This window comes from Rhinichthys klamathensis, unplaced genomic scaffold (assembly GCF_029890125.1).
Source record: "Rhinichthys klamathensis goyatoka isolate OS25496 unplaced genomic scaffold, OSU_Roscu_1.1 h1tg000417l_1, whole genome shotgun sequence".
Lineage (NCBI taxonomy): Eukaryota > Metazoa > Chordata > Actinopteri > Cypriniformes > Leuciscidae > Rhinichthys > Rhinichthys klamathensis.
In genome coordinates, this window is record NW_026606915.1 from 453,621 (window position 1) to 480,228 (window position 26,608).

The 26,608-nt window shown below is 38.1% G+C and overlaps 1 protein-coding gene across 13 annotated transcripts in view; it reads right to left on the reverse strand.

Annotated features, from left to right (window-relative positions):
- trpm3 (transient receptor potential cation channel, subfamily M, member 3) overlaps positions 1-26,608 on the reverse strand; it is a 186,091-nt gene that overhangs the window by 158,860 nt on the left and 623 nt on the right. For 5 of the 13 annotated variants that reach the window (XM_056235211.1, XM_056235210.1, XM_056235209.1 and 2 more), the window contains exon 1: positions 1,043-1,534. The exons of the other annotated variants lie outside the window; for them this stretch is intronic. In XM_056235211.1, coding sequence (XP_056091186.1) covers positions 1,043-1,177 — 135 coding nt within the window. In that variant the 5' untranslated portion in view covers positions 1,178-1,534. Of the gene's footprint in view, positions 1-1,042; positions 1,535-26,608 lie in introns of those variants that run through there. 13 annotated transcript variants of the gene reach the window in all.

Genomic DNA, 26,608 nt, shown 5'->3' on the forward strand with positions numbered 1-26,608 from the left:
CGACATTTAGAAAATATCGCAAAAGTTTTGCGCAGATCTGTAATGGAAACACGGCTACTGACACCGTAGTCATTTCTTTTGGAACCCTGAATAGGACCAGTCCTTTGTGTTTCACAGTTCTCTCTAATACTACACCTTTAGAGCTGAAAAACTGAACCAAGAACATAATGATCCACTCATAACTCTGTGAGTCATGACCGAGGGAGCATTTCACCCCTGAGAATGCTAAACATAAGAAAGGACTGTCTGTGACCTATCTTTACTGTACTATTACTATAATACGAGCAGAAAATAGGTATATAACATCACTGACAATAAAACAAAAAAGAAATTACATTGCATACTGGGTACATTACTATACTACCAGCAGAGATCTCTCAGGAGCTTTCCCTCTCATAAAGCAACTACCATGGTCCCAAGTGTGCAGGAAAGCTTTATTACTACCTATTAGCTAACACCTCTGAGCAAAATATCACAACAAAGGTAATAATCTTTATCATGCATACAATTGATAAGTTTTTGATTCATGTGAAACGCTATGCTGGTAATGTAAGGCATGTGCAATTTGTAAGTGATTTGTGGGCAAGCAATAAAGCATTACACTTGAGAGGCTGACAGCACTTATTGCACACCACGTGATGTCATTTTTATTTTAGCTGCTAGACCTCAACAGTTCGAACTGACAATATACTTCCACATGAGCAGAGTACCTGTCGTTATCAAATAAGACGGAGAAGTTTGCTGGTTCAGCGCACTGATTGAAAAAGCAGTGAATCTATGAAGCAGTGAATTTCGGAGAAGACGAAAATGCTTTAGAGAATCAATCCCATAGGTCACAGTACTCGTTTCAAGAGAGACAATGTATCAGATAAACTCAAATTCTGCTTAAAAAAGAGCTTTCAAGTCTTTTTGTTCACCATTTCCCTCTTTTCAACAACTAATTCAATTAGTACAAGACAAAATAAATATTTCCTATGCATTTTTCTCTTAAAAAGACCTCATTGTCTCTTTCCTCCCCCCCATCTAGCCATCCCACGGGTACCTTAAGCAGGCGCACAGACGGAAGGAAAGCTGCATGACACAGTTTCCGTATGGTCCAGTTGAGTGGCCGAGGAGCATCCAGCTGGTTCGTCGCTCCCGGCCGGACGTTCCCGCCATCCGGAAAAGGGCCCCACATTGGGGCTGCGATGCAAGAGTGGTCTCTGTCCGAAATCCTCTTAACTCATTAAGCATGACCCTCCTCAGCTCTTGCCGCAAAGCCGCGCAACCTGTTTCCCCCGACACGGAGCCCTTCACCTGCACCCCCTCCCTGCCCTCCCTCCCCTCCCCACAGATCCACAGGAACGGGAAAACACCTTCAGACCATACAGGGTGTCCGGGTCCACTTCCACTGGCCACGCAGACCCAACAGTGCCAGAGATGACGGGGAGCATGCGGTCTGAATGAGTGGAGAGAAGCAAAGAGAAGAGGAGCGAAGCTGAGTGGAGGAGAGAAGAGTGGGAAACAGTAGCTGTGATGTAGAGCAGCAGAGCGGCACTGTCTTGAAGAACCCGGAGAGAGAGAGAGAGAGAGAGAGAGAGAGAGAGAGAGAGAGAGAGAGAAAGAGAGAGAGAGAGAGAGAGAGAGAGAGAGAGAGAGAGAGAGAGAGAGAGAAAGAGAGAGAGAGAGAGAGAGAGAGAGAGAGAGAGAGAGAGAGAGAGAGAGAGAGAGAGAGAGAGAGAGAGAGAGAGAGAGAGAGAGAGAGAGAGAGAGAGAGAGAGAGAGAGAGAGAGAGAGAAAATAAAATATATGGATGGAAGCAACATGAATGATTGTACGTACTGACAAAGAGAAGGAAAAACAAAAGATTCAGGAGATCATGCTGTAGAATGAGGTTGAGAGTTGCTGCGAAGGCAAAGCACTGGAATTGATGAGGAATAATGGAAAGCAGATGGGAAAAATGATACATTTTGATCTTTGCATTTTTAACACCACATCTTTCTCTTGTTTAAGTCTTTTGGGTCACAAATGAAAAACTGAGAGGAAAGATTTCCCTGATTCCCTCCCAATCTCTTCTATTTGTACTCCTCTGACCTGTTCTCCTCTATTCCCTCACTTTTCTCTTCCTCTGTAGCCCCCTCCTGCTCCTCCATCCCTGCACACTCCATCCTTTCCAAACATGACGCATTGACCATCGAAAGGATAATGGAGTAGAGAGAGGGGGGGGGAGAGAGAGAGAGAGAGCAACACTGGATTGAACTGCTCCCTTCCATTGGATGGGTTTAATAATCCAGTGTTTATTATACGGTTTTATATGCCCTTGTCTCTGAAAACGTGTCAGGGAAAAAAAAATCTCCCTTAGGGAGAAGTGTTTAAACAAATAAATGGTGCAGTAGAAATGGAGAGAATGCAGTAGAAGAGTTGGCCATTGTGCACTGCAGTCACTAGGTCGGCATCCCTGTGGAGCAGATCGTAATAATGAATCTCAGCAATCAATCCCCACTCTTCACAGGCATCACCTGGCCATGCAGATGTGAGAGATGTCACAGAGACCTGGGTGGAATACTAAGTACTGCACCGAGTGGGAAGCTCCTCCTCTTCCTGCTTTCCTCCTTGGATGCGGGGTTCTCCTGTCACTCAAGGTATCCTGAGACGGTGAGAAGATTATGCAACTCTTCAAGGCAGGGTGTGTATCCATAGCAACCTCCGTTTACCAGTGTCAGTGGGAGATTGGGTTTAATGTGCAGGTATGTGGAAAGAGGATTGTCCTCCAATCAGATCTGACAACTTGAGCAAGAAGCTCCCAGAGATAGAGATATTAGTGAGTGGGATTTAAACAGAGAAAGCATGAAGACACTGTACACATGCTTATCATATATTACGTGACAGCAATAAACATGTGCATGTATAGGGTCGTTCTAGTATGCGGTACATTTTTATGTCCCAACGACGTATGTCTTAATAGAAAAAGTATTAAAAATGGAAATCAATGTTATAATAAAGTGAACAATGGGGTGATTTTATAAATGTTCATTTATTAATTAAATTGAATTAATATCACTATTTTGATTTTATTTTTGCCAGAATCTTCAATACACTAAAATGGAGCTTCTATGGATACAAAAATAAGAATTTCTAAATTCACCTTCCTGATCAATGTCTTTATATCCATCCTATTAGGTTCCATCCTGTTGATTGTATCAATAAGCTATAATTAATAAAGTTTCAATTTAAAGTTTTTTTCATTTTATTAAATTTTCCTACTAACTGCCATCTTAACAAACACACACAAGCATATTCATTTAAAAAAATAAATATAAAACGGTACTGCATAACAGGTTCAATAACAACAACACAAAAGATTACATTTAGATGTAAATAATTGGTCTTTTTTGGTCAATTCTTAAACAGAATAATCATAGTGCAGCTCAAATTAATTGCTTCTGTATATACTCAGAAAAAAATAACTATACAGAACAGCTGATGACATTTATGGATGTGACCAGACAAACTATTCCACATGCCAAACTCCTGAACTCTATCAGAATGGTGATAAGTGAGTGTAGCTTAGGGTAAAAGTCAACCACTTAACCAGTAGCATTTATTTTAACTTCAGCATGCATCATCCAACATCTGCAAAACACAATCAGGACCAGGTCTTCATCACACACACACACACACACACACACACACACACACACACACACACACACACACACACACACACACACACACACACACACACACACACACACACACACACACACACACACACACACACACACACACACACACACACACACACACACACACACACACACACAAACAAACAAGCACAACAAACACACACACACATAAACAAGCAGTTCACAACAGAATCTAATTACTTCTTGACCTACACACAAAAGCAATTACATACTGCTGTTTACATGTCACTACCTTCTCGCTGCAAACCAATGGTATGGAAAATATGTTCCACAGTATGTTTGTGTATTTTAATCAGTTTATGTGTATGCATGCAAATATATTTGAACGTGCGAGTACATGTAAGGTGTTGAATATCCTCAGGCATACACCCACAAGAATTGATTCATCTGCCAGTTTCAGGGCAGATCCCATTATCAGCAGTGATTAGAAAATACTGCTTGATGGCTGAATAAATGCTTAGGGAATTAATATGCTAAAGATGTACTTCTAAAATGAAGAAAATGCCTGTTGATATATTTTTTTTTTTTAAACCACAACACAAAAATTTGAAGAAAATATCCAACAAAAACAACAGAGAAAACGGACGGACAGAGTCTCTCTCTCTCTTACTCATCATCAGTGTAATGGCCATACCTACACATTCATTGAGACCGTCTCCAAGCACTGTGAAATTACACTAAATAACTATTGTACACTATTTTAACCAAAACAAATACATAAACCAACAAATGGATTTTCACTAAGTTTGAAATATTAGAAACCCGACTTTAACAAACACTTCTTAGTACACCCAAAGCTACCAAAACTGCTCCATTATCATGTTCGGATGATAAAGATTTACAAAAACAATTAATAGGGCCCTAGGGTGCTGCTTTTGTGGTGAAACCTGTAAAGACTATATTCAGAATTATTCAGAAGGGATGATGAAGTGAGAACTTTCTCTTTAATGAGCTCCAGTAGCAAGGAGCATGGCAAGCCCTGCCAATTTGAAACAGTCACTTCCTACCACGCTATATCATCCTTTAATCTCCGCAGAACACTTTGTGACTTTTCACCCTTGCTGTTTCAATGTCAAAGACATTTTATATAAGCAACTTATTTTGTATGGTCTCCGTCTTTCTAAATCACATTTCGCTGCATAGAACACATTAGAGCAACATTGCATTTGTATCTCTTATGTACCCACCAGAAGCACTAATTAAGTAACAAGTATGCTTGTTAGTGCAACAGAGATTTAGTTTATTGTGATGGATGCTATGCGGTTGTGGGCAGTGAAAATCAAACGTTCTTGGTCTTCGCGATAATGATCCATTTGCTTTCTTTCGTTTTAAAGAGCGCTGGTGATTATATGTGACCTGGCTAATTCACTGAGGGCACTGTATCTGGCAGGGTGTTTGTGTGTTCTATTGTCAAGGCTCCACTAGGCAAAGGTTGAAGATATTCCTGCTGATGTATTATACAACTTTAGGCTTTTCTGTCCAGTTGTGGAACTCGCAGTACCTATTTATGTAACACCGCACTGTGTAAAATGATTACTGATGTTGTTTGGCTTTATAGTAACATTGGCCCATTTAAGTGAATAATCATGGAAGAATATAACCTTGTAGGTACGCTCAATGCTACTTGATGTCAGTTTGAATTATAGACATGGGTTAAATTTGCACCAGAACAGTTTTTGTTGCAATTCTGAACCCAGTAATGGAAGAATTTGTGGGAATGTGTATTACTTGCATACTTTTGGGAATGTAGAATTTGTGTGCTTGTTTTATGATAACTTTTTAATCGTGACAACAACTGCATTCCCTGAAACAAAGTTCTATCGACTTTCAGGCTCTCCTTATTTCCTCCCTGTCTGAACTCTATATGTTTGATTATATTTCTCCTGCAGGCATTTCACTACCACCCTTTCCTTTAAACATCCTCATATCTTCTTTGATATGCTCATTCTTACTCCATGTACATCTCCTCACTTACAATTTTTTCGAGATTTTAAATAACTGCAAGCACTAAAAAATGTTATGTGTGATGCATCTGTTCAAACACTAGATGGCCATCACATAAAACAAATCAATGCACCTCTTGACTGAGCTGAGATTTATAGAAAATCATTTTATTGATCTGGCTGTTACTTTTCAATATTATTTCTTAAAAGCATTAGTATAATTCATTATGCAAATGTGATTGTATATTGAAGTCCTCTATATTGAAGCCGAGAGGGAAACAGTTCCCTCACATGAAAGTAAAGATTCAGAACAGCATGTTTATTAGCAACATCTGAATCCTCTGAACATCTGTATATAAGCACATCTGAAACAAAGCAAAAAGCCTTGCACAGCGCATTCCCCAAAGCACTATAATGATGTATATTTTAAGCACAATTAGCTTATAACTATAGCAAATGCAGTCATTTCACATACAGTACATTTTGTGCAAATACACAATGGCATATTGTGGAGCTCTGGCTTTAAAATACTGTGTCCTACAAATAACCAAAGATACACATGCAGCCCCAAGAAAAAATTGTTATAAAGATTTTATGATATCACTTTTTTGCATTTAATATTAAACATTTTTTATGAAATAAAGACATTATTGCTAAATATAAATGCGAATCTATTTATTTCAAATATTAGTCTTAAATCTCACTCTAAAAATTTAGTCTGAAAAATCTAGAATTACTGTAAATATTTATGCAAACTGGGTGGAGTTAAAGCCGAACCAAACTGATGAAATGGGCAAGTGGCAGAAGAACTGAGCTCTTAAAAGAGCTGACAGAAAGTCAAAACAAATAGGACAAGAGCAAAAAAAAAAAAAAAAAAAAAAAATGTTTTACTTGAGTAAGCTAATATTAATAAAATAATCAGAACAGCATGATTAAGGATAAACTTTCATCAGAATCTGTTTGAAGTCCAAAAGAGATCACATGACCCCAGAGAAGCAGTTACATTTTTCAGAAGGGCCTTTTTTCATCTTAAAGGGATAGTTCACCCTAAAATGAAAATTCTGTCAGTAATTACTCACCCTCATGTTGTTCCAACCCCGTAAGACTTTTGATCATCTTCGGAACACAAATTAAGATATTTTTTATTAAATCTGAGAGCTGGATCACTCCTCCATAGGCTTCTAAGGAATTGAAACTTGCTGGCCCAGAAAAGTTAAAGACATCGTTAAAATAGTCCAAGTGACTACAGTGGCTCAATCTTAAGTTCATCAAGCGACAAGAATACTTTTTGTGCGCAAAAACCGCCCCAAAAAAACGACTTTATTCAACTATTCATTTCCTTCTCTGTGGGCCTCGAGCGCCTCGAGCGCTGCGCAGCGCTTCTGTGTTGTACGTCACACGCATCACACACATGACATGACCAGCGTTGGCCAATAGTGAGCCTACGTGTGAAGTACAACACAGAAGCGCTGCGCAGTTACACTACATGAACTATCTCGAGGTCTTTATGTCTTTAACTTTTCTGGGTCGGCAAGTTTCGATCCCTTAGAAGCCTATGGAGCAGTGATCCAGCTCTCAGATTTAATCAAAACTATCTTAATTTGTGTTCCGAAGATGAACGAAAGTCTTACGGGGTTGGAACAACGTGAGGGTGAGTAATTACTGACAGAATTTTCATTCGGGGGTAAACTAACCCTTTAATAAAAGTGGCAGAAGCCACTTATACCAACACACCATGATCATCAGGTCATACGCCTGCAGACTGCTCATGTCATTCTCCTCTCTCTTCTTCCACCTCCGCACACCACTTTTCTCACTGCGGAAGACTGTCACTTTTTACACTAAAAAAGGTGCTAGCCATCAGCAGCCACACCATACTTTCACAAACAGTTCCCCTCTCTGAGGCTGAAGTTTCCAACTGATCTACCACCTGCCCTCTGAACTCCATCCGCTGCCATCAACTACTGATAGAGTTGGGGTACTCGAACTCGGACTCGAGTCCAATTTTGAACGGACTCGGACTTGTCACGCACTCGGGTGAATTTGTACTCGGACTTGACAAATTTTCCGAGTACAATCGAGTCCGGGCACTGGAGGACACAATATTATTCAAAAAAGAAACGAAACTACTTGTGCGGTTTCAGCGTTGAGCATTGTAGCCAATCACAGACATGTATATTAAGCGCATGAACGCAGTGGCAAATCAGAGGCGTTTATAGAGTCACCATGTGGAGAATTTGCTCAAAATGTTCAGAATCAGCGCAAGCTTTATCCTTTCGCAAATCCCCTCATAAACAACAAAGTCTAGACGCGATGTAAATAAGAGATTCACTGTGCAGTGTGGATAACTTCAGTGTTTATGACGAGTTTAAGTGAGAGTGCAGAACGCGGTAGGCCTAAGTAAGTGATGGCTTAAAGGGAGCCCTATTGACAATCTAAATAATAGTTTTGTTTTTCATGCTTCTGGAGGACCAGTAGTTACATTCACACTGGAAATTATAAAGAGTGATAACTACATTTAAATGTGGAAGTAAATCCGCTAAATTTTAGTCCTGTGAGTCGTGAAATTGCGATGATTGACAAAGTAACCATAGCAACACATGAGAACGTGATAACCATAGCAACATTTTGACTTCTAAAAATGTTATGATTTTTGTTACATTTACACTTTAGTCATACGTTTACACCTTGCAGAATCTCCTAAATGTTTTTATTTATTTATTTTTTATTTAGGATCATAAAAACATTGTTTCGTTTAGTACTGCCCTGAAAAAGCTTTTCACATAACAGGTGTTTAATAGCCTAGCCCACAAGACAAAATACAAACACAAAATACAAAACAAATGACATAGGCTTGATTTTTAATATTGTGTGTCATTACCTGAATGATCCACCACAGTTTTTTTTTTTTGTAATGGTTGTTCATGAGTCCATTGTTTGTCCCGAACAGTTAAACTGCCCGTCTTCAGAAAAATCCTCCAGCTCCTCCACATTCTTTGCTTTTCAAGCATCTTCTGCATATTTGACTCCTTAGCAGTGACTATGATTGTGAGATCCATTTTTTCACACAGGTGACAACTGAGGAACTCATACATGACTATTACAAACCCTGCAAACATTTAGTGATGCTCAAGAGGGAAGCATTAAGAGCCAGGGGGTGTAAACTTTTGAAGTGGATCATTGGTGTAAATTAATTCATTAATTAATAAACAAAATAAGAACAATTTAGTCATGCCCTTCAAAGGCTAAATAAGATATTAGCATGTAAAACAAAATAAGAAAAATTTAAACATCACCATCATCTTGCTCAAAAGTTGACCCCTGGTCCTTAAAGGGTCACTTCACCCATTTCAACATTAATCTTTATTGAAAGTGGGTCATATATGTAGTCGAAATGTAAAAGAAATTTTGAATTTGATGCCCTCTTGACCGAGAAAAGACAGAAAATAACTTTAGTGCGCATTTGTATGCAAGACAACAACTCCCACAATGCACCACATTGCACAGCTCCGCAAGCCACTCCCACTAATCCAGAACAGCGCAAACATCAGAGAAATCACTTTTCCGTCTACAAGGCTAACGTTAGCTGCCACCAGAGTTAGAAATTCATTTCACACAAAATTTCTAGTTAGTTGGCTGTGGCGAGCAGGACGAGGGCGAGGGATGTGATAGGACAGCGCGAGGCCGGTGGCGCGAGTGATAATGAACGACAGCTGTGAGACGCACCGGTCTCTCTCGCGTCTCTCACCGAGGAGCGACGACAGGGCAGATCGAGAGAGGAACAGGCCTGATTTTATGTTGTGTTTTGTTTCTGTTGTGTGTGGCCAGCAGTGAGGGGCTGCTCGCTTATATTTTTGTTTTGTATTTGTTTATTTTACTATTAAAATGTTTAAATGTTTGCCGGTTCCCGCCTCATTCTTCCCACAACAACGAACCCCGTTACATTGGCAAACTCATTAGTGAATTACTCCTCGTTTGTATTTCTTTCTATATGGTGAATTATTGCATGATGATGATAAAGTTACCTGGATGTTCAGTCAGAACATATGCGGTGCGAAACTTGGATGGATCACAACACAAACGTCCGTGTGCTCGTCTGATTCAGAGGTTTCGTCCAGGTGATATTGCGATCGTTGAAATTCTCTGCAGCAGACGGACTCTATCTGTGTCCGTAGCGCACAGCGAGAGCCGAGAGCACGACATGTAGGCACCAGCAGTCCGCCCAGCTCGAGCCAGTCCGGGCTTCTCGTCTGCGCCGGGCTGGTCTCCTGCGGCGGCCGCTGCCGCAGCCGACGCCGCCGCCTCTTGTTCCTCCATCAGCCTCAGCTGCTCTTCGCTATATTGTGGCTCGTATAAATAGCCACGAACATCAGTTTCGAGCAAAAGATTTTCAAAATCCTCGTCTTCCATATCGTGTGTCGTAAATTCAGGCATTATGGTAAATCTAACTCCTTGAGCGCTTGTTAGCTTAGCTTGCTGTCTTCCAAGCAAGATGGCGGATTAATAGTTTAGTTTCTTCAGGTTTAGTCCCACCCACTGATCTGTAATAGGCCGGTGGGGTGAGTGGGTCCCACGCCCTTGAATAATAATGAGCTAAAGGCTGTAGTTTTCTTAATATGCAATGAAATTTATCTTCCGTCCTATCGTGACGCAAAATGACGATATTTACGTCACGATAGGACGGAAGTAAAACACTTAAATCCTTTTTTCTCCCATCTCAGAAAAAAAACAAGCAAAATTCCACCATCATTATAATATATGACTAGAGCTGTCACGATATCTACTTTTTGTTGTGCGATATATTGCACCAAAATTAATTGCGATAAACGATATTATTGTAATTTTCAGACCATTTTAGGCCACTGATTACATAATGACAATATAATAGCATAATAATGCAAATACACTGTTTCAAAGAACATTTTATTCTTAATCTATTCAATATTTAGACATTGTGAAATGTGAAAAAATATATCCCAAATAAATAAAACAAGTAAATAAATACACTTTCGTTAACAAAAAAGTGCAAGGTATAAAGAACTAGATCAAAACAAAGTAATATGTCAATTTAAACTTTTAAAGTGTCTCACACAAAGGCACAGATGCATCAACAGGACATTTCTGCTGTCAGATTCGTTTTTTAATTGTTAGGCAGATTCCGAGAAAGGAACACCAACATGTTTACCTTGTGGGGCTTAAAGGAGAACTCCGGTCAATTTTAACATTGAGCTCATTTTTTTGGTAAATTTGGAGTGCTGTCAGTACAGAGAACAACGACAAAAATCGGTGTTTCCTACACCGTGTTATCCTCTTTTTAAAATGTGCACACTGTTGACTTAAACGGGGCTAGTTTTAAACCTGTTAACATCCTTGATGTGTCATTTTAAGTGAACAGCCATGTGAGTGATGTTATTCATAGTGAACACGGTGAAAGATATGAATAAAGATGTGAAAGATATGAATAAAAATGATGTTTATTCAGCCAGCTCACATACCCGTATTTACTTCCTGTTTTCGGTCGAAGTCCACAGTAGTCGATTGTCGAGTTCGCGCGCACGATCATTGGTAACTAAGATAACTAATGATCGCGCCCGCGAACTCGACAATTGACTACTGTGGACTTCGACCGAAAAAAGGAAGTAAATACAGGTATGTGAGCTGGCTGAATAAACATCATTTTTATTCATATCTTTCACATCTAACGTTACTGCAGTCAGATTCACCGTGTTCACTCTGAATAAAATCACTCACATGGCTCAATTCCATGTTGGACTCGTTATTCCTAACTGGCTCGCTGTAGATGTCGCAGAACACTTTAAAATGCAGTTGGTTCACGCCTTCTCTTTACCTGACGGTGTCTCTATCTCTGTGTGTGTGTGTGTGTGTGTGTGTGTGTGTGGGGAAACGCTGCCTGAGCCCCGCCTCCGACACAGAGTGCAGACAAGATGACAGAGGCAGCGCGATCAACTAAAATGTTGGTGACATTCATTGTAATGTAAAAATAAATCTAATTATTATTTTTAATAATAAAACAAATTATCAGTTGCAATATATCGCGGCACCAAAAATGATCGCGCTCATTTCCATATATCGTGCGATAAGTCGATATATTGACTATCGCGACAGCTCTATATATGACTGGGTTTCTAACAATACAAACCTTAATGCAAATGGGTGAAGTGACCCTTTAATGCATCGTGTTGCATTCTTGAGCATTACCTTGCAGATTCTGAAAGATGTACAATAGGTAAATATATGACTGTAACTAACTATACATTGCAATCATTTTGTAAGGCTTAAAATATTAATTTAAGAGCTCAGTGTTGAGACCTTTCGCCGGAATGTGATTGACAGGCGATCTGACCAATCATAATGTAGATATCCGCCATTTTTGTCCGACAAACAAATCAAACCAGTTAGTAGATTAAAGTCAGCAGACTTGAACTTAAAAAAATGGTGTGTATTGATGTCTTGTCTGTTGGCGCATTGTCAGTGTCCTCTTTGCTCCGTAATATATTTTTCACTGTGTGAGAACATGTGGAGTGAGAGCGAAATGGATTGTTGGATGTAGCAACAGTAACTAAGAGGGGCGGGTCTTTGTGAAAGGTCAATTTCAAATAATTTAAATCTTTGTGGACTCGGCCGGACTCGACTCGGATGTTAAGGACTCGGACTCAAGTCCGACTCGGCCCTCTTTGGACTTGGACTCGGACTCGATTGTTAAGGACTTGGACTCGACTCGGACTCGACAAAGGTGGACTCGGACCCAACACCATCCCTCCATCTTTCTCCTTTCTCGAACATTCACAGCCTCATCTGCACTCAAACAAATCATCAATGCATCACTTGTTACAGACACCTTCCAGATCACATTTAAGTAGTCTTGAATAGGGTTGCAAAATTCTGGGAATTTTCAAAGATGGAAACTTTCCATGGGAATTAATGGGAATTTAAGGGAATTAACAGGAATTTATGGGAATAAACGGGAATAAACGGGAATAAAGTGGGAATTTTCAAAGTTGAGGGTTGGCTCTTCATAGGGAACTTAAATATAGTTGAGAAAAGTATATTTGAGCATAATATTGACTAAAACAAACAGATGCCATTCAAATACACTTGAATATCCATGCCATTCCTCAATCACATGCACATAGAACACTGCTTACTGCATGGCTATTGAGACCACACCCCCTACTGGCACTGTGCATGCCTCCATCACATTTACAGAAGCCCAAAGCACAAGACTATTGAAGGCACATATTTGAGCCTGTGGACTAAACAAAGTGAAATAAGTTTTGATGATATTATGGGGAAATATATTTATTAAATATTTATTAAATGTTTAAATTGCAAATATCACATACGTATTCATCTAGTAGCAATGCTGATAAGTTAGATGCTAAATAAGCTAGCATAACTTTATTTAATAAAACTTTATTTACCACATAAGGCAGATGCTAGCTACCTCATGTGGCTGTTTTGGAGGGAGAAGGGTTTTTTTTCATTTAACATTTTGAATGGGACATTTTTGGATGGGGGTGCATTTTTTATTGAGTGGGGTTGGGGGATGAGTAATATTTAACCCAATATTCCTGTTTTTGTTCTTCCATGAAACAAGTGATTGTTCAGTAAAATAATTAAAACTTGTTCTGTTCTTAAATAAATCTGTTGAAATATCTGTTGAAAACATTTTGCATGGATGTTTTCTTATGACGTCTGTTTATATTTATGCTTGGATATGATACAAATATCGATTACATTACAATGAATTCCCAGTTAGTTCCCCTAAATTCCCATTAATTCCCATAATTCCCATGTAAAGTTTCTAATATGGAATATTTCCAAAAATTCCCCAGCCTAACTTCCCATGGAAATTTACCGGAAATTTTCCGCCCCTTTGCAACCCTAGTCTTGAATTACCTCACTGCTAAAAAGATAGTGGAAAACTACAGATCATCCGTTCTTATCATGTTCTTGGCAGCATACTTGAACAAGCCGTTTTAATATGGTCTTTCCTAGAACAACCTGAATCAAGCTTCAAGTGTGCCACTTCATGGAGACTGACCTCCTGTCTGTCAGTAACAACCTGTGGCTGATAAAAGTTGTTTCCAGATCATCCATTCTTTCCACAGACTCATTCAAAATTGAAGAATTGGCTTTCTTTGTTGTGTGGCCAATTCCATTCAAATTCAAACTCATTCAAATTCAAGTTGCATAAACCTGTTTCTCATTCTGCTACATCTTTGAAAGTGAATTACCAAACTGTTCTTACTGAGTTGGGCATCATGGTCATCCCAGCAAGCCCATGGATTCAGCACAACATGTCATTACAGGTGGGCTTGACCTTGGTTAACTTTCCTTCATGCACAATTAAACTACAGATGATCTAGAATGTGGCACCTGATCTAGCCAGTCAACCTAAAAAGGCCACTTCACACCATCTTTGCCTTGCTTCACTGGTTGCTGCCTGTTAAATTCAAGTACCTGCCCTGACACTATAAAGAACAGCCACTGCATCTGCAAGCCTTCACTTTAACCCACTGATGCGAGTCAATGATCCTTCACCTCTGCAGTCTGAGGCAGAAGCATCACAATGAAGCAATAAGTCACTTTCTAATATAACTTCTGCTGAACAGGCTGGAGGTCTAAAGAGATGCTGATTGTTATCTTGTATAAATCATCAGCATGCACTGAGATCTACAGTGCTTTCAAAGCCTTAAAGAATTTCTCATTTCTCAGACAATGCTATGCATCTCTATCATCATTTTAATTTTTACCACACAATGCAAGGGCACGCATTGTGATTCACTTAATCACTTACTCAAATTTACACTACATTAATTCTTAATAACATACAAAAAATGTCACCATAATTATATAAAATTGCATTTTATTAGGAAAATGTGGACAAAAAATGCAGTAATTTAAAGTATGCAATACTATGCGTTTAGAACTAATAGCCTACATTTCCAGACCTAACCACTAGAGGGACCAAGTATTTTGAGAAACTTTCCTGTTCCCAGTTCAGTTACAGAGGTGATAATGTGTCCGAAATGGCTCTCTGTAAAGCAGACTCCTCAAATGCATATTAAAAAATATATTTCAAATCAAGCACAACAACTGTAAGGGAAGTCAGAACGGCAGTAGTAAAACATTAAGGTTTATTATTTGCCTTATAATTAATGCTTATACCCGGGACCCTCTTACTAAAGAGCAAAACAAACATGGCCATGCTGTTTAGAGCCATATGCTGTAGTGGATCCCCAGGAAAGCATGCTTTCTTGCCATTAGCACTAAGATATCACATGTTAAACACTCATACTAAACATTCACTCCAGTCTATTGGGAATAATTACTGAATCAGATTTTTACCAGCCACTTGCAAATGAAAAATGTGCAAATACAAGGACATAGACAGCCAGGACTGAAAACAGCATAAAAAAGATATTAATTCTGACAAAAACAACAGATGCAGAGGTTTTTCAGTTTGCAAGCTTGAGATGTTTTAAGCATGTTTAGTAAGTCACTCTGCATAAAAGCGTCTGGTAAATGGCTTGCATGTAAATGACTGAAATTTACATTTAAGCCCCTGAAAGGCAATTTACAGTGAATTAAATAAAGCTGCCACATGCTGGCAGAATTTTTTTATCTGATTCATGTTCAGGAAGCCTCATTTAGTAGAATTCACAAAGGAAACGTTCACCAGCACCAACTCTGATCATGTAACCATGTTCATTTACAAACGCCGATCCAAAATGATTTACGAGATCAAATTGCATCTGAGGAACTACAGAATCACCGTAGCTAGCCTAAGTATTCAATTAAAAAAATAATAGACAAGTTAAGAAGCAGCGGGAAGCTGAGAAGCATTGCAGACTCAAGCTATTTTCTTCCTCTGCGTATGTGCCAGATCTGATTTGCGGACTGACGAGTGTGAATATGAAACCAATTCCCACCTGCCAGTCAGCGAATGACATTGTATTGCCCACTGTGAAATGGTTCTGAAAAGTATGAATCATTAAAATCGCATTTCATTCCATGTAAAAATGCTGCTAACAGTACAGTAGTGTCACGATCCCTGTACTGTCTTGTATTTTGTAGGACTTTTACGTTGAAGTATATTCTTAGTTCCCCATTGTTTCCGTGTTCACTTCCTGTGTTTGGTTCCTGTTTTGCATTGTCACCATAGTTACCCTTATTAGTTCCCATGACATATCACCAACACCTGTCCCTCATCAGCCCCCTGTCTATTTAAACCTCAGTACTTCAGTTGTTGTTTGTCGGTCGTTATTGATGTTTGCTGTTCCTGTCCTGAGTTTCTTTGTTTGCCCTGGATTATTGTTTGTATTATTATTATTAAAATAGTGCTTGCATGTGGATTCTCTCTCTGCTTCGTCCCTGCCTATTTGTTACAAGTAGATGCTCTTTATGTAAATCCAAAGACATATGCTCCACTCTAATTGTGTATGCTACTGTGAATAAAAGCAATTATTTGTGCGTATGTGCATGCAGCCGCATTTAATTTGCAAGTGTGACAGGTATAACAAGAGCGTGTTTTGTGTTAGCATGCTTATTTTGTTCTGGACTACGTGACTGCACCTGGTATGAATATTTGAATATTTGGGATGTGTGTATGTGTGCATGTGTCTCTTTACAATACAGCGCTGTCAGTGGTTCTCTTCTAAGCCTGTGATGCTCAGCCTGCTCCTGGAGGCAAAAGGATAATAGCAGCTCTGTGGGGATATGGAGGAGTCAGGGGATGGGATGAGTCTCCTACTGGGTTTCCTCCCTCTCTCAGGAAGACCTCCACTGGCTGATCTCTCCCTGCTCACTGCCCCATCTGGAGCCATCAAACCCATAGGGCCCAGTGAGCCGCCATCAAAAACCAGCCTCTACACGTCAGGCAAAACCAGTCACACATCATTAATACGCTGACTGTGTTCACAGTGCTTAATGTGGACCGTAAAAGGGACTCAAGCTTGAAATTAAAAGGCGTATATATTTAGGGTGTGTTTGGATGTGTGTAAATCCAATAACACCAGAGTTTCTTTGCAAAGTCAGGAGGTAAACAAATCATTACATATTAATGACGCTGTACCTGGAACAAATGCTTTGGGTTTATTTCCCTCATCACATTTCCCTCTTTTTATCACCTAAACTGACCTCACTCTACCCATGAACCTCTCAGAAAAACCTACTTGACTGTGTTTAATAGGTTTCACAAAATGAGAGAGGACTTTTTTGAATAGTGAGGATGAGGGTGGTCAATATGGAAAAAATATCATACCATATGATTTTTTCAGGCAGGATCACAATCTATGATTCTTTTTCATGTCGGTTTTAAGACTATTTTGCAAGTCTGAGCGATAAAGTCAAACTAATTTCTCAATTTAAAAAAAAATTGCCACAAGGTAACAAAATAAAAAAGAATGACAGAACATTCAGGCCAAAGTAGAGGTGGGCTATACAACCAACATTTATTTCACTTTATTTGATATCATTATTTTATCTTTGCTTTAAAAAAAGAACTAACAAATTACAAATAATAGGACAAATGCAATATAAGGTACAAATGAAATAAACAGTGCTTTAAATTTTCCAGCTACAGTAGGCGTATTTAACAGTAGCATTTAAGTAAGAAATTGAATAAACAAATGGAAAAATAAAACACTTATATATAGACTTCACTGTATGAATTAAATATACACTGATTTAATGACTTATTCTGACAAGAACAGTGAGTGATTTTCTCTTTTTATTTTGCTGTTTGATTAACTATAAAGTGGAAATTAAGCAGTTAGTCAAGGTAACATTATTTAAAGGGGTGGTATAATGCCCTTTTCACAAGATGCCAAATAAATCTCTGATGTCCCCATAGTGTGTACGTGAAGTTTTAGCTCAAAACACCCCACAGATATTTTTATATAGCATGTTAAAGTACATAAAGCATGTAAATAGCACTTTTTGAGGGTGAGCAAAAACACACTGTTTTTCTGTCTGTCCCTTTAAATGCAAATGAGCTGCTGCTCCCAGCACAGAGGGCGGAGCTTGTGTCCTTTTACCTCACACAGACATGCACTGAAAATTTCAGATTTTTTTGCCTTTTATGTTCAAACCAGAGTCAGAAAGATGGAGAGACTCAAGAAGAAGTGACAACATGTAGACAACATGTACGGTACATAAATTCATCAACTAACCATTCAGAAATGCTTATGTGTAGTTATCTTCTAGTCATTGATTAGCATATTCTGTCTTGATAATCTATAAATCGTGTTCCCGGGGTTTATGTAAATTTTAGGGTTAGTGATGTCACTGACCCCGGGAGGAATGTCGTTGTAGTCCCTACCAGCCGTTTGTTGTAGTCCTTAAAAAGCTATTTCTTTAAAAGCAAATATCTCCCTTTACTTTAAACTTTGAGATTCGTGACTTTGCAGATGTTATTTATGCTCAAACAGCAACATTACACACTTACAAAAGTTAGAAAAGTGAAATCATAAATCAACCACACCTTTATTTAAAAAATGGATTTCGACTATAATCAAAAATTATATAACAAACGTAATAAATGTACGGTAACCATTCAATAGTAAAAGATGTTTTGTTATAGCTTTTGTAGCAAGGGCGCAGTACTACAACCTGTGACATCACAGGGTTGGTTGTCTTGCCTAAGTTAAACAGATACAGCAGTAGAGAGACAGACATGGGAGGACAGATAGTGAAATATAAAGACAGACACAGTGAAAGATGGAAACGGGAAAGAAACGGCATCAGAAAATAAAAGGGAGGCCACTATTGCATTGCTCCTGGATGTAAAAATTTGATTTACAGTGTTGAAGAAAAAAGACAAAAGAGTCAGCATTAGGCTTCTATCACTTTAAGAACAATGCACAGATGATACACATGCGTATCATAATATACTGACACGCATCCAAACTTTTTACATTTACTTAAGATATAAACGACTGTGTTTTTGTTTACCTTGTGTAATAAGACGTGAAAGAGAAATTAGTTCAGTACTGCTGGTGTGACAGTTTTTAAGTGTGTGTGTGCGTCAGGTGTCAGAAGAGAAATGGCAAGGCTTTAAAACACATGAACTGCAATGTGACGTAAGCATAACCCTAACGTTGCGTTGTTAAACATGTGATGTGAATGTGTCACGTTGTACAGTATTTTGGGATGGGGGCGCCAGAACTGAACTGATAGAATGCACTGTATAGCACGATGCTAGGATCTCACTTCAAAGGGAGATCATGGGGAAATTTTAATCGTTCACAATCTAAAATTGTGACCTCACAAGTGTAGGCTAACCTGTACAGAGTTACACAAATCAGACATGTGCACACACACACACACTTTAATCTTTGATCACTATAGCAACAGATTGCAGTGTCACTCCACTTATAACTTCTATTGCATCATTTAAAAGTTTAGAATTTAGTTTCCAGACTTCTCTTTCCATTCCCATCATTTCATTTTATTTCCTTTCCTTTCACTCTTTTCCTTTGATTCCTTTCATTTTCATTTATCTGTATCAATCCATTCATTTTATTTCCTTTAATTTACCTGATTTTCTTTCCTCATTTCATTTTGTCTTCTTTTGTTGTGTTTCCTTTCCCTTATTATATTTACTTTATTTTCATATCTTACTTTATCTTTCCCTCTTGTCGTCATGCACTATATACAGATTTGTTTTGAAGGGATTTAAAAAAAAAAAAATAACTACAATATTTTACTATCAAGTGTGCAAATTTACTGCATAAACCTTCAAACTGAAACTCTGCCTAAAGCTCCATAACTACAAAACATCTGGCCTATATGAACGCTTTATTTTTATATAAAATATGATCCTGCCATGCAGTACTTAATATTCATGCCCCAGGCTGTTTCACAATTACATCTTCCCATGTGAATTTAAACAAAATGTTTTGTTTTTGAACAAGGTCCAAATTTACCCTATGCTAGTTAGAACGACTTAATTAGCAGGCTTGACATTTTCACATAATTAAAGGCTGCTGGTCGATACGCCACTAGAAATAAACATAAGAAAACTTTGTAGGACTTTACTCTTAGAAGAACAATAGACTCTTTATGTCTGTCAGTACTTTTTGTTGTCATCTTCTGTTCATGTAAAAAGAGCAACAGTCTTTCCCTGTAACTGAACTCCATTTAATTTCTCTCTCAGCTCAGACAGGATACTAAGTCTCAGACGACACACATACATGCGGAGTAGCATTCTGTCAAGCTAAGGAAAGAGATTTTCAGCCTTTAGCAGCCAATTAAAGTCTCACCTTTTCACCTCACAGACGTGGACTAAACAAAAAAACATTACATTTTATAACAAAATCAACTGTAAGGTTGCAATGCAATTAGTGAAGACTAACTCTCTGCTCTCTTAGAGTCTCAGTAACTCAACAGGTTTGAGTCTCAGTGTGAGGGCAATTATTCACAGACTGTCCAATCCGCCCCCCTTAATTCACAGCATCTCACACAGGTTTTCAGTTGCCAGTTAAAGGTGCCATCATTAAACGGTGAAGCTTTTTGAGATCAAAACAGCTTTTTTAGAAAGAGAAAGTGAAAAAAGAGAAATGATGTATATGATAGTCCCTAGAAGCAATTCAACAGTGTCAAAGACACAACAAAGGAAAGGACCAAGACAGACAAACAGGTTAATGGACCAAACGTTGGCAAAAAGAAAGGGACAGTTTTGTGAGTCATCTGATTTGGCAGTGGAAAGAAAAATCGTAAGAATGACGTGTGGATCCCTACAGGGACAAATGACTAGAAACCGGCAGGTCTGGACAAGAGCAATTCCTACTAATCTTATAAAGCTAACAAAAGAAGAGCAGATTCGTTTAATAAATGCCAGCGCAAATTAATGACTATGCACATTCAATCTTTCAAACACTTAAGTGCCACCTCAATGAGATTCAAAACTCCAGAATATAAATATGGCGTTTGTTCAGAGCTACAAAAGCCCAAAACTTTGAGGTAAATATTTTATGTAAATGTTACAGCCCCATAAAACAGCATTCACATAAATTAAAAATGAATAGATTTGGTTATTGCTTTGCTTTATACTATAAACAGCATTGCTCATCTTAACAGGGGGCTGCACAGACAGTTTTCATGTGGTCCTGTGTGGATGATATTTGGCTCTTCAACTCTAGAGGCTATTCTTGCCTCAATCTCCCTCTGTCTGAAATTGTGTCGGACTAATAAGGGCTGAGGAGGATATGAAGACAACTAATTGACCTCTCTGAATGATACAAGACTTTCTGTCCTGTTGGAGCCTGTTGGAGCAGATGAGCTGATTAAGAAAAAAAGAAAAAAGAAAAAAAGGCTGGTACAATTATTTAAATGTGGCGACATTCCTTTTACCTTCATTATGAAAATTGCAGTGCTTTGCAAATGACTTCCTGCAAATATGCACATATATCATCTCTGACAATTATTTGCCTTAGTTACAAAACTCTGCAGATGGCCAATCACTCTAAACTTACATTTCATTTACTTTGCTATCTAAATAGGGATATTCCATAGACTTTCACTGTTTTTACATACAGCTAGTTATTAATAATATAACCTAAACCCTAACATTAAACTCTTCATTTATATTTAATATTTAAAAAACACCTTTATATAATTTATTTTTATGCCATTTTTACAAACGAGGACATCCTCAAAAGGAGGTATTGTCAGATTTAGATCACTTCTGGGAACAAATGTGTCCTCAAAATATGGTTAAGTAGGTACATACACAAAAGTATAGTATTTACTATCAAAACAAGGAATGCATGGATATTAAAATTGTGGCCAATAACAATAAGCCGCTAATAAGCACATTATAATGCAAGTATGAAAAATGGATATTCAATTTGAAATTTGATAAGGCTTTTTTAAGGTTAACTTTAAGGGATGACAAATGTAATATAAATGTAAAAACAGAGGAAATGACCCATTGAATATCCAATATCTGACAATAATTTTTTTATATAAAATTAAAGGGAAAATAACACTGCAGTCTGGGCCTGGCTATGTGTTTATTGTTACAAATAACCACTATAAAATAAATGGGACATAATGTTACTGATTTAAAAAATAAATAAACATCTGAAGGGTCTGTAAAAACATAGAAAACTTTTAGGTACATCCAAAAATAAGGGGGTAAAGTAATACATTTCTGTGAATCCATAACCAATCATTTTGCCATAGAGTTCAACTTTTTTTTCTACAGATTTAAGTAATGCTTAACTGCAAGTAAACTGTGGATAGAGCTATCAATTAACTTTTAATAACAATAACTATGTAATGTATTTTGGCACAGCTTACACAATGGATCTATTTTCATACCATGGCACCCCTGATCCCTGAGCTGAGTGCAACTATGCTAACAGAGAGCGAGCGGAGGAAATGCCACACTCGCTTGACATAAATTTTACATTAGTTCCCTGTGCCAAGTGTGTTACCAAGGCAACCTGGCAATTAACGGCTAATAGGAATAGAGCAATAAAAGCAGCACAGCACTGTAAACATAATGGTGTTTATTACAGTTCTCGTATTCCCTTTGACCACTTTAAAGGGGCCATCCACACTATAATGAATAGATGCATCAACCCTGGGGCACTCCAGCTATTTCAAGATGGGGAATACTAATGTAGAGTGCTGGTTGAGGCAGGCGTCACATGCTTTGCATTTCTCTTTCGTCTAACTGAGGGTGATGTTATGGAATAGTCTGGGCAAGCTCTGGTAGATTTGCACGAGCTGGGGGTAAATATTGCCGAGATAAATTAATCTGCCACAAGAACACGGATTAGTTGGTTTGTTGGCCGTTACCGATAGATACACCAACATCTGTTGAGAGACAATCTGTTGTCCCAGTGTGTGATGGGATAAACGCTTGACAGAACAGTATAATGCGAACAGTTATTTAGCTTACTCAGAGTATATTACTTTACACACACACGCAAGTAAATTATCATATATAGGTGAGTAAAACTTTTAATTTTGGGTAAAAAGTCTTTTGTGATTAAGTGATTAAAGGGGAGATTCTGAATGAAATAACCTCAAATAAAATTATAGCAACTGCTGTTTTGTGGCTAATTACAGAGGGTGCAGACAGTAACTTTTTTCTATGATTAAATAAGGTCAAGTTTAAATGTGTGCTCAAATGTATATTGTAAAAATTATGATTATAACCATGTATGTTTTTTTTTTGTTTTGTTTTTTAATCATGTCGTGTCTGATGCCATTCTAGCAACAGGCTCCCTAAGTCCCTGCGGTGACTGGTTTTTGAGAAAAAAGCTTTTATCAGAAATACACACAGACAAGAGTGTGAGCTCATTAATTCACTGAGATTAGTGCCGGGTTCTGTTAGGCTTTTTCAGCTGTCAGAGATTCTCCCTCTCAAGAGGCCAGTTGGCTTTACCAGAGGGAGGACCTTTCCAATTCACACCTGTTATTTCATCTAATGCTGAGGGACGGTGATTTGAAACCCAGGCACCTGGGTTATTCTGCAGTGGCTGGAGGGTCATGGAAAAGCGGGGTGGTGGGAATGAAATAGTGTGTCGAATAAGACAGAAATATGCTTTTACAGGACTAAAGTCTACACATTTTATGCAGATGTCTATCAGGTATAATTTATTCACTGAATTAAATACAAGTTAAGTTCAAAACATTCGTAATTCGTGGTACAAAAAAAAAATTCACTTGTCCCTCCTTTTCTGTAAAAAAAGAGGAAAATTTGGGTTAAAGTGAGACACTTACAATGGAAGTGAATTTGGTCAATGAGTAAATGGTAAAATACCTTCACAAGTATAGCCACAAGACAAACAGTATGAGTGTTAAGATATAACTAGAATTAAGTGCTTTTATAAAAATATAAGCTTCAAATTCCTGCAAAAATTGGCCACATTACTTCCATTGTAAGTGATGTGTCTAAATAATGTGTGTGGTAATTAACATTATGCTGTAATCAACACGAATGCTGTCGATTGAGCTTAACTTGTATTAAGCCTGGAACATTCCTTTAAAGCTAATTAGGGTTGTGACTTTGCCCTATAAAAGAGAGTTTTTTTGAGGTGACAGGAAGCGATGAAATCACTATAATTTAGGAGTATTCGATTTTGACTCATTCAAAAACCATCTGAACTTTAGTGACATATCTGTAACCGTAGTGAGAAATCGACTGTAAACGTGCAGGGCGATATGTGCGACAGTTGCTATAACAACCAAAGTAAGCCACATCCGCCAGGCTTAAAGCCCTGTGGTGGTAGCACAAAATCAGCCCCCCGAGGTTGTACCGGCTCATTCCAAAACTCTGATCCGCTCCTATTTCAGTTTCCCAGAGTAATGCGGTTTAAGACTGCCATAACACCAACCGAGCACAAGATGGATTTTCTGAATGTTTAGGAACAAGAAATTTGTAAACCAGTCTTTGTAGTCAAACACAATGGGACGCATATCTGGTGACTTCAGACTAGAATAACTTCAGACTGTGAATGAACAGGGATGTAATGTGACTAAGTGCATTCTGAATCATCCACACGTCCAATTTACGCTTAACATTATTAAACCTTAAGTCTACAGGGATTTCTTTAGGACTCAAACAGCATGTAACACATGAAAGTACAAAATATTGATTGGGAATTTCTATACTTTAACCCACTATAGCACTATCCCCCTTAACACTTCCCACTGAGATAAGCCCATATAAAGAAACAAAGATATATAAATGACTCTGTTACCAAGCTACAGTTGCCAAGGTTTGTATCCACACATTCTCATCAGCCTCCTTTGTTTCAAAACCACGCTATAGAACAATTAGCCAGTTTGAGCATTTGTGTTGGCATGCACACGCTCCTCACTGTTTGCACTGCCACTTAGTGCCTAATGTCCGGCCTGCCGAGCATGAAAGCAAACTTCCTCCAAGTTGGGATGTAAAACCGTAAAACTCCTCAAGGTGACTGTTGGAGTCCCTGTTAGACCTGATTCATATTCTATGAAAGTCATAGAACATTAACACAGACATTTCACTTTTCACAATTCTTAACTCAACACAAGTAATCCCAGAACTTCTTTGTATTTCTCACATTAATGTCTGCCTAGCACCATTTGGTGACACATTTGTTCTCTATTTCGGTTTATTTTTCTCCTGGTTCTACATAAGGTACATCTATATTAAACTCATCTAAATATCTTACATCTTAAAGTCTAGATCCAGTGGATATAGACAGTTATAGAAGACTAGATGTGTCTCCAAGTTGATAAAGGTATGATTCAAAAGGCAATCCATATACACAAAGTGGAGTCGTTTCGATAGCAACATGACCACAAATAATTTCACACCCACCCACCTAAAGTAAACACTTACTGTATGGATTTGTAATACATATCTTGCCATTTAAATACACTGTGGATGCTAGCTCAATGAATGTGCCTGTTTTCACTTTGAGGACTTTGATTTACTCTAATACCAATTTTTTCAGTCCTTAAACTACCGGTAGTCCTTTTTTCAGACGTGTATCAAGGCTTCGGAGATTTTTCATTATGTTAAGTAAATTTCCCAGGTGTTGTATTTCCATTATTTTTACATCCATGTATAAATTGCATTTTAAAACATTCAGATCAGAACTGAATGGAAAGTTGTCTGACAGTGGCCGTCGAGACATTGTTAGCATAATAATATAATGGTTGGAAAAAAAATCTGAATAATTGCAGTTTGCATACAACACTGTGTATCAGCTACTTAAAAATGCTACTCTGCAACAATTCAACAACCTAATTGCAGCTGCACTCAAGAACAAGTAGCTAGTTAATGACTTCCATCTCTATGACTGCAGTTTTCATTTGTTTGTCTAAGCGTTTGGTGTATAGTGCAGAGCTTGCAGGATTTTTTTTATTTTATATTTTTTTCTGGCCAGTCGTGCCAGTAGTTCAGACTGATAGTTCAGACTGACAGACAAAAGACAGATTAATAGAGTACTTTTTTATATTTGCTAGATTGATTTTAGCAATGTACTTTTATATTAGCTAAAAATTTTACTTTATCGACTTTATTTAAAGACACTTTTGATAGAAATATATGTCATAAAATGTTGTTTGTTTGTTTGTTTGATCGGCCGACATAAATTATGTTGATAATTAGTTATGGACTATGAGTCCAAAAAAACTAAACACAAACACGCACTCACACATGTTTCCTTGGCTATCTAAATGGGGATATTTTATAGACTTCAACTGTTTTATGTACAGCTAGTTATAAATATAATAACCTACCCCTAACAGAAAACTTTCTGCATTTTTATATATACATAAAAAAAATATTTTTACAAATAAGGCTGTCCCCAAGGCTTTGTCAAATTTAGCTCACTTCTGGGTATAAATTTATCTCCAAATGATAGGTACACACACACACAAATACAGTGACTTATATTTCGGAACGTATCTTTTCTTCTAGCTGTGCAACTAGAGTTTGCACAAAAGTGGCAAACGAATCTTTGGTGTGTGACAGATGGTTTAGAGCGCGCTTTAGGGCACACTCTTGTGCTTAGCAACAACTGACCCACTGAGTTTCCCCTCGTTATTGACTCCAAATCAGCCAAAATGAGATCAAACATCAGGGGGTTGGAGTTTTCTTGCTGGAACGATCACATGCCTGAAATATTTGACTGCAGAGATGTGAAATGCAATTTCCCCTCACTTAGCACATGGAGTATTCTATGGCCTGGTGTAACAAAGAATTCCCTTATCAGATAACAATAATAACACATCCCAAATGGCACATGGTCCTGGAAGAACACCTGATTATGGTATATCTAACATCTTCACCTTTCCCTTTCTCTCTCCCTCTCCCTCTCTCTGCCTATCTAGTCTCACTCCATGCATATGTTCTGTGCACTTGAAAGCATCATCATCATAAAAACCTTTTAGTGGTCACAATGTGTTACACGTGCTCCCTGAAACTTTCCACTGGCATCCTCC